At 35.8% G+C, this 9365-nt stretch overlaps 1 protein-coding gene across 1 annotated transcript in view; it reads right to left on the reverse strand.

The window, feature by feature from the left end:
• LOC111392341 (myb-related protein 305-like) overlaps positions 1-767 on the reverse strand; it is a 2523-nt gene extending 1756 nt beyond the window's left edge. The window contains exons 1-2 of the mRNA XM_023017664.1: positions 560-767; positions 309-438 (exon numbers count right to left, since the gene is read on the reverse strand). Of these exons, the coding sequence (XP_022873432.1) occupies positions 309-438; positions 560-698 (269 nt within the window). The 5' untranslated portion in view covers positions 699-767. The remainder of the gene's footprint in view (positions 1-308; positions 439-559) is intronic.
• Positions 768-9365: the final 8598 nt, after the last annotated feature.

Genomic DNA, 9365 nt, shown 5'->3' on the forward strand with positions numbered 1-9365 from the left:
TAACCTTATTCAATGATGATTCTTTTGTAGCAAATAATAATTTATATCCAAGGTTTCCATTTCAAGGTCGTACCAAAAAATCACTATCCCCCTTCTCTCTCTCCAAATCTAGTTCTATGGGCAGCATATGGGGGTTCAAAGCACAAAAGGCACGAGGCTAAAAAGAATTGGTGGCTCCTATTTCTTCTCACAACATCAACAATATTCATATAAACGTGTATCAAAACCTTGGTGGAGAATAAATCGTCATTTTCATAACTAATATTTTCATTTTTTAAGTTTTCTAACAAACCCTAGTATGAACTTACCTGTTTCCCCACTTAGCGTGCAGCTCCATAATCAAAAGTTGTTCCTCCTGCGTGATATTCCCCCGTCTAACATCCGGTCGAAGGTAATTCAGCCACCGCAGACGACAACTTTTTCCCGTACGCTTAAGCCCTAACACAAAACATAAACAAAATCATTTTTTCAGTAGGGTTTCCTCCAAGAAAATAGTTGTACACTTCAAACATGTACTAGAGTGTAACATGAATAGTTATCGGTTGAGCGATATGCATACCTGCAGCACGAGCTAGTGAATTCCAAACGCCTTCACCGTGATTAGCTATATAATTCATGAGAATCAGATCTTCTTCCACGGTCCATGGCCCTTTCCTCACTTCTGCATCTTGAGAATTATTGCATGTTTTCTTGTCCATTTTGGTAGAAAGAGAGAAAATTCTAGTTAGGGATCATGTGATCTTTTGAAGAAAAACAATGGAAAGATGGAGCTCTATTTTATAGTAAATAAGCTCTTAATTGACGTCATATATATAATAATAATATTAATTAATTAATTATTTATTAAAACATATGCATGAATACATGATAACCACGTATGTGACCATGCTTGGTCAAGTAATATTGTTGACGAGCTATATGAACAAAATGACATTGTTACACAATTCGGGTGTTATGGATCCATTTATGTTACATAATTCGTATTGAAGTTGTGACAATTGAATTTTTTTGAGAAGAATATATCTTATATTTGTTAATTTCTAGTTCTCTCGAGGGTCTAGAAGCTTCCCACTGCCTCACATCGTGCTTTTTTCCCATTGATGCAGCTTTTTGCTAAGTTAGACCATTTCATTAAAAGTTTAAAGCAGAGAAGAGACGTGTTAATATATTTAAATTAATATTCATGAGGCCTTCGATGCAGACTTGACATGTGTAAATTTTTAAAATTAATTGAGATATACTATAGTAAACTATATTACATGCCCAAATGTTGTTTATGTTGACAAGATATATAGGTTGGAATTGCTTGAGAAGAGTTGTGCATCTCAAGGATAAGTTTTTGGTTGCTAAAAATCTTTAGTTGCCTTTACCGACCAATTTTATTGGTCACTAAAGACCTTATTTTTGGTAGTCTTAGTTCATGAAGAGAAAAATGTTGAGTACCTATTGATATTATTTGTTACCATATCATAATCTAATATCATACATTTGAAAATGTTGACAATGCAATAATCCTATGAAAAATTCTATTGTATGTAAAGAATGTAATGCATCAAACATTACATAGTAAACATTGTTTAGTACTCTAACAAAAGATTTTATACACTTTCAACAGTAAACTTGTAGGAAAAAAATGGCCATTTCCAATTAGGGTTTCAGTCTTCGACGTAGATATATCAAATCATGAGTAAAAAAAAAATATATGATTAAAATTGTGGCTAATAAAAATCTCTATTAGCTGTCCATTTAAAAGATTGTTCAAGAATATGTTTGACAACAATTAAAAATTGTTTTTGAGACTAATGAATATGTTTGAATATTTTTTTGAAAGTACTTTGTTTAACTAGAAGAACTTTTAAAAAAGATTATAAGAAGTCGACGCAGAAATAGAAGTCTCTCATTTCATGTCACTTAGGTTTAGACAGTTGTAATCCACACAAATTAAGGTAAGACGAGAAGGGACAAAATCAATTGTACTACATTATCACTTGTTGTCTAAACTTAAGAGTAAGAATGTATTTAGCCCAGTTTGCGCCCCATTTTGAATATATATATATTGAAATGATTTTTTAGAGGATTTGTGATTAAAAAGTAGAAAAAATTATCAATTTAAGTGTAAAATCATTTTATGAAAGAACGTGTACTTGAAATTGAGTGTTCAAAAATTTAATATTTTCAAGAAAAGGAGGGCAAACACATATTTAGCCCACGTTGGTCCCCATTAAATTAAATTAAATTTTATTTTTCTCTCTCTTATTTTCAATCACACAATCTTCCATAAAATAATATGACATGTAAATTGAAAACTTTTTTTTTTTCTTTTCAACCACTAATTTTCTAAAAAAATACTACTCCACATATTTTAATTTAAAAAAATAAGGGGCCAAACAGCAACTTTGTGTTAAAAGACTGATTCCTAATCACATGGGCCCTTTTAATGATACATGCACCATTCATAACCCTAATATTATCTTCTTAATTGTCCTTATTTACAACTTTACAGAGTGACATTTCAAAAGAGCTCCAAAGAAGCAATTCTACTTTAGGAAACTTAATTATTGTGCTTATAATGTATAATTAATTAATAACAACTAATTGAGAGTTGTATATACATTGGAAAGTGGGTTGTTTGAACTTTGAATAGATAAAAAATATCTAGGGAAAAATTCATAGCATCCATTTCAAAAATCAGATATTTACATTGGAAAGTGCGTTGTTTGAACTTTGAATAGATAAAAAATTTTTATTTATGATTTAATTAATTAATTAAATATATTAAAAACACATATTTATTCAATTTGGTTACAAATTAATGATTTAGTTAGTCATATATTTTTTTTTATCACAAATCAAAATTTTTATATGTTACAAATTATTTTACGTTCACAATTCAAAAATTTTGTAGGTCGCAATTTATTCATCGATCACAAATTGAAAATTTAAAAGTCACAATTTATTTATTGTTCACAAATCACAAATATTATAAGTCATAATTTATTATACAAACACAAATTATTAGTCATAAATTAACAATTTTCATGTCACACATTATTTTTTGGTAACAATTTATCTTTTTCATTGGTCACAAATTAACCAATTTAATGGTCACAGTCAACCAAATAATTTGTGACTACCACCAACACTTACGACCACCATCTCCACCACACAACACCACACCACCTCGACCAACCAAAAAATTCCCAAAACTATCATCATCCGTTGTCGCTGCCACCGCTACTACCACCATGACCAATGCCACCACTGCCATCACCACCAATCCACAACCACAACCGCAGTCAACGCCACCACCAACCAAAATGTCACAAACCCCATCACGCACAATCACCACACTACTACCAGGAGCATGACCACCATCACAACATCATCAAAATTGTTACTTCACTACCACAACCCGCCCCACTACCCCAACTCTCCACCAACAAATCAAATCTAAAACGCCATCACCTTACCCCCATCATTGCCACCTCCACCGTTGCCGCTTCCACCATTACTGCCATCACCACGTCCACCATTTTAACCACAACCCAAACCCAATTCACCGCCTACACCAACGGACCATCGCACGACCTCACCACCACCTTTAGCACCACTTGAACTACCACTACCTGCGCGAGCTCTGCCGTTGGTAGTGTTGTCGCGCCACCATCACCTGCACCATCTTCTCCAACACTGCCAAAACTCACAACAATCGCCAACACCACCATCTCGCCTATAGCACCATAACCAACACCTAAAGCAATAAAAAGATCGAAGAAAGAAGCACCACCATTTAAAAATAGAATGTTGTGCGCTCGAAACCAAAAGCATTCTTAAATCATAGCGCCACTCAACTAGAATGCCCTCAACACAGATCGGAGGAAGAGCATTGGGATCCTAGCTTGGTGTTGTGCGTGATAGTCGCCACGAGGCCGCGACGTAACTACACGAAGGCGCTGGCCCTTGTGTAGCATCAACATTCTCTGTCGAGAACACTGCTATTGCAATGGTCAGTGGTGCTTACCTTTTGGCTATGGGCAGTGTTGGCAGCCAATGGTGTGTGATAAAGGAATAGAAGAGAGAAGGGAGAGAATATAGAAAGAGAAGTAAGAGGGGAATGATTAGGGTTTGGGAAGTGGGGAGTGGGTTGGTTGTGTATATAGATTAATTTAATTTTAAAATATTATTAATAATATTAAAAATTTGAATTATTATACGATTTTTGAAATAAATAACATTAAGTATGAATTTTGAAATTGAAATTTAAAAAATCTGGTAGAGTGTAAATTCATGAATTGAAAGTTGAATTTATATTGGACATCATCCGAATATTCTCATCTATTATGAGTGGTTCTATTCCAAACTCACGTTCAAACAAAAGTATGACAACGACATGCTGATTTTCTTTAAATGATTCACATTAAGGGTCTAATTTTGACAGACACCTTGAACTATGTGTGTGGTTGAGATCTTTCACAGTCCAATCACAATGACTCAATTACTTAGGCGCATTTTATCACTAAATTAGTTACTCGTTCTATGAGTCTCTACTGAAAGTCACTATGTCAAAAGTGAGAGAAATGCATCCACATCTTCGTTGTTGATATAAACTCTTACGATTCTATTAAAAACAACTTTGAAAGTAAAAAGGTTTTGAAGAGAGGGGTAAAATTATATAGATTTGTGGAAAAAAAATAAAATAAAATCAAGATTAAAGAAAGCTTTTCTAACAATTTCATTGTTATGATAAATTAAGAAATCTTATCAGGAAGATAGGAAATTGGAGTTTTTCTTCATAAATGTTGGTCAAAACAAAGGAATTAGAGACATGCAATGCACATACCACCTCGTGTTAAGCCCCATGTAATGTCTTCTAGTAAGATTGTGTATAATTAGCATAATTATGCTACTTTTTTAAGTCATTGAGTTCCAACTGGAAAATCACTTATATGACTAAAAATATCACACTTTTCCTCAAATGGGAAAGGTTGAAAGAAACTGAATTAGAGCAATGATAAATGTGTTGTTGAAAGTAGTTAATGGTTTCATTGTTCTGAAATTTTCCTTAATCAATTCCTAGCCAAAAGTCAATTCCGTGGCTTAATAAAAAACGTTATTCTTGGTGTACATAGGGGGTACATAAGGGTCACACCAAGAATAACCCTAATAAAAATTAACATTTGGTAGAGTTTTAGTTAAAGTGATTTTCTTTGGAGAATGTGTGATTAAAAAAAAGGCTATGAGTTCATGTGCAAAATCATTTTATTGAGAGAAAGTATCATTGAAAATGAGTATAGAGAAAAATGAATTTTAGAAAATGGGAGTAAAATAGGGATGAAGAGTGGACATTTGACCTTGAATAATGGAATTCAAGCCACCGATTCTAGCCACAAATTAGAAACCGAATATTCTGATAATTGTCTTAACTAACTATTAATGCTTATTTAGAAAGCGAAGCAAGGGAAATTCTTCGATTTTTTTATTTCCCGTTAGATTGTTAGTATTTGTTGTATGTCATTGTAATTTATCATACATACAAACTGAAGTGAATTTGACTGGTAGAATGGAAAATTAATTGTTTAACATCTAATATCGAATCATTTTGGAGAAGGGAAAGATATTGAGGCTGTCATCTTATTTTGTAACAACAATTTGAAATCAATTACGATACATTTTTTAGCAATATTGTGTAATAATAAGTATTTATCATATAAGGTTTTGTAGAGAAAATTAACTTCTAAGATTTTTTTCATCTCCATTTATTGTTAATTAACAAATTTAGTCTTTGATGATGGTTCTGTTCAAATATTCTGTCTTAAGAAAAAAAATATTTCATAGAACTTTTGTATTCATTGTTTAGCTTGTTGATTTAAAAATACAATATGTAATGTGCCATATTTTTTGCTCATTTTAATGAAAAATTCGACCGTTTCAACTGTGATGGTGGGCTCCTGTACAGTGCACTTATCAGACGTTGCAGCAATCAAGAAGCATAAAATTTCCGATTTTGCCCATACCACGTGAAAGTGTCAGCAAATTGTGGAAAATCACAGAAGTGAGCAAAGAATAGACAAAAGGCTGCATTATGAAGACAATCACAGAAGTGGGCAAATAATAGTCAAAAGTGTCGGCCATATTTTTGCATTATTAAACACAATGAAGACAGATATAACCACTTCCAAGATTTTTAGGTGACCATTTTAATTGCTTAGACATTTGCAAAAAAATAAAAAAATAAAATCTCAGAATAACGAAGACACCCCCCCGAACCGAACACAATGTAAATGAAAAAAAAAAAGAAAAAAAATGTCAATAGGCGAACAGTCCCTACAATTTTTGTGAATGGAAAAAAAAATACAAAGTGTTGAAGTACCTTCAAACCAAATTTCACGTTCGACATAAGTACATACACGTAACACACAGATAGAACTCTTGCAACGGTGACGACAACATTGAGTCAAAGTGTTGAAGGACCTTCAAACCAATTTTTACGTGTCGTACGTGAGGTCCCTAAATGCGATCGTCACGGTTGTTGTTCCATGTAATCGTGAAGTCTATCCCACTCATTCCGTTGTATCTCCGACGCATTTACTTCGGCCTGAATTTCATCCTCAGCATTAGGTAACTCCACCTCGGCAACGTCATCATCCGTTTTCGCTCTTGCGAACGCCTCGTCCACAACTCCCGAACAACACAGAAAATTGTGAACAGCCATAGTAGCTAAGACAACTGCAACTTGTGTTGGGAACGAGTAACTAGGCATACGATCAAGGATTTTCCATCTCTGCTTCAACACACCAAAGGTACGTTCAATGACATTCCTGCACGAAGAGTGCCTGAAGTTGAACTTCTCATGAGCATTTCGAAACCTACGATGCTGACCTGTTCATTCGTCACGAAACTGCTGAAAGTGATACAGTATGTCTGAATCTTTGTACGGAGCCATATACCCCAGCCGATGAGCAAAACCAGAATCCACCAAATAATACTTTCTCGTTGCTGGCTGCGAAAATTCTATCTCCAAGCTGTATATAGTACGAGCTAGAATCCGTGCGTCATGCGTGTTCTCGGTATAACCAACAAGCACGAATGTGAAACATAAATTAAAATCACATGCGGCCAACACATTTTGGGTTGATATTCCTTTTCAACCAATGAAGTTCACCCGTTCTTGACGCAGGAGCACAGCTCGCACATGTGTTCCATCAATAGCCCCAATACAATCCTAAACTAGTGGATGCTTGTTTGGGTCCGGCTTGTGTGGCTTGACACCGTCATTATAGTTATGCGCCGGTCGTATAATACGTTTAGATAGCGACACGACGGCACGTAGCACCTCTTTAAAGAATTGACAGATGGTTTGTAAAGAGTGATTGAAAATCGTTGTCACCTGTCGATATTCCTTCTCGTGTGCAAGTATGCACAGGAACATACCAACTTTCTCGTATATATCTACCTGCTGACTACTTGTTAAACCATATTCGTCTCACAGCAAATGTGCAAAGTGGCGCAACATTGGTGGGTACATTCGGAACTCCTAGTAGCACATCTTTCCATTCTCGCTCATAGACTCCATCATGAACATGTGCCCATTTCTGGAGAGCGGGAATCATTGCACCCGATTTCGCTGTGTGAGATAATAGATCTGAGCATCGGTCCCTGCAACGGCTGAAAATGTGACCCAAGTTGTTACGTATTCGCAAGACGGTCGAACAACTCATCCTTGAGCTCTTCATCTACGTTGGATCCTAGTTGCAGCATGCAATCAAAGCTCAAATCACCCATAACGTACCACCAATCCAGGAACACGTTATCGTAATAAGGTTCTTGGCCACCCATTGGGAGACATTCATTTATATAGGGGAATGCAAAAGCTAAGTTTGCCTCGTTGTAGCAAGTGGGCTAATTGATTGGGAGAATGAAAACAAAAAAGACATAGGCTGCATGATTGGAGACATGTTATACAGCAAAAATGGGCTGCAAGATTCCCTACAAAATGAGTACATATATAGCACATGCTATTCAACACGAGTAAAATACGCAACATGATACAAATTGTAAAAAAAATACAATGAATAATCCTATTTATACTAACATTCCCTAAACCTAATTAAAATTGGAATTAAACTCCTAAACTATTATAGAAACGTAACTAGACTCCTAAGAATAAATCCTATTAACTTGATCAAGGTTTGAGAGTAATGGGTTTCTCCTTTATTATTCTTCAATTTCTCCTTTAATTTAACTTGATCAACGTTGAGAGTAATAGGTTTTACAGATTTGGCACAATTGCTCCCAGTTTGTTTGGCTTCATCTACCTTCATGAAATCTAGGTCTTTGAGCTTATTACCTCCATCATATTGAACTCCATGACTCGACCATGCATTCATATGGTTTTATTGGCCCAAATTATTTCCAATTTCTCGCCCGAACCCGCCTTCCACAATCAACCAAAGCATATCACAACAATAAGCAACGCATATTGACAGTAGTAGCTACATAACATTAGTACAAACACAAGTGTCCAACCCGTCCATTTATGAGCAGGTAAAAGTACAGGAAAAATTAAATGTTCGGGTACACCACTATAGTATTACATAAGTACGTAGCAAACAGTGAACTCCTATTAGAGTGATTTGCCACGCTCATTGAATTGCCATTCAATCCATTCGAACTTTTCGTCCGCATCTCTCATGACAGATAACATATCCCTATAGCACTTCTGCGCCAGGAGTGTGCAGGCATAGAAATACAGAGGGGTGTGACGCTGTAGCCGCCTTGCCGCGAGCAACTCCTCGATACATGCGGCCCCGGCGTTCTCATTATCATGTATGACGCTATTGAGCTTCGCGGCCACTTCTTTGGCTGCAATGGTCGCTCGTTCCATGGAAAATGAGAGATCACGGGTCGAAATTTTCTTGTGCTTTCCCTTCCGTCCCTTCGTGGACAATTGTCGTTTCTCACCACTTCGAGCACTCGAAGTGTTCATACTTGCTGGACCAGTTCCACCGTCCCCCTCATCGCTAGAATCGCTGCCCTCTCCATCAACGGGAATGTCATCCAAGTGGTCTCCTGCTGCGCTATTTTCAAACACAGCTAAACCCGTTCTAGACAACAGGCTCGGGGTCGTTGCATACTTGTCACCATCGTAGCTTTCACAAAATAGCACGCGATAGTGGATGTAAATCTCGCTCACATTCTTGTCCTTGAAATCCTTGTAGTCTTTGTTCTCCTGCAGTAATGAATGCAAAAAAAAAAAAAAAAGCATGAAAATTGAAATATGCTATAGACAAAAATATCCTGGTAGGAAAGAAACTCAGCAAAAATCATATTAATGGCAGGAAAGAAACTTAGCAAAAATCATATTA

This window comes from Olea europaea, unplaced genomic scaffold, assembly GCF_002742605.1.
Source record: "Olea europaea var. sylvestris unplaced genomic scaffold, O_europaea_v1 scaffold921, whole genome shotgun sequence".
Lineage (NCBI taxonomy): Eukaryota > Viridiplantae > Streptophyta > Magnoliopsida > Lamiales > Oleaceae > Olea > Olea europaea.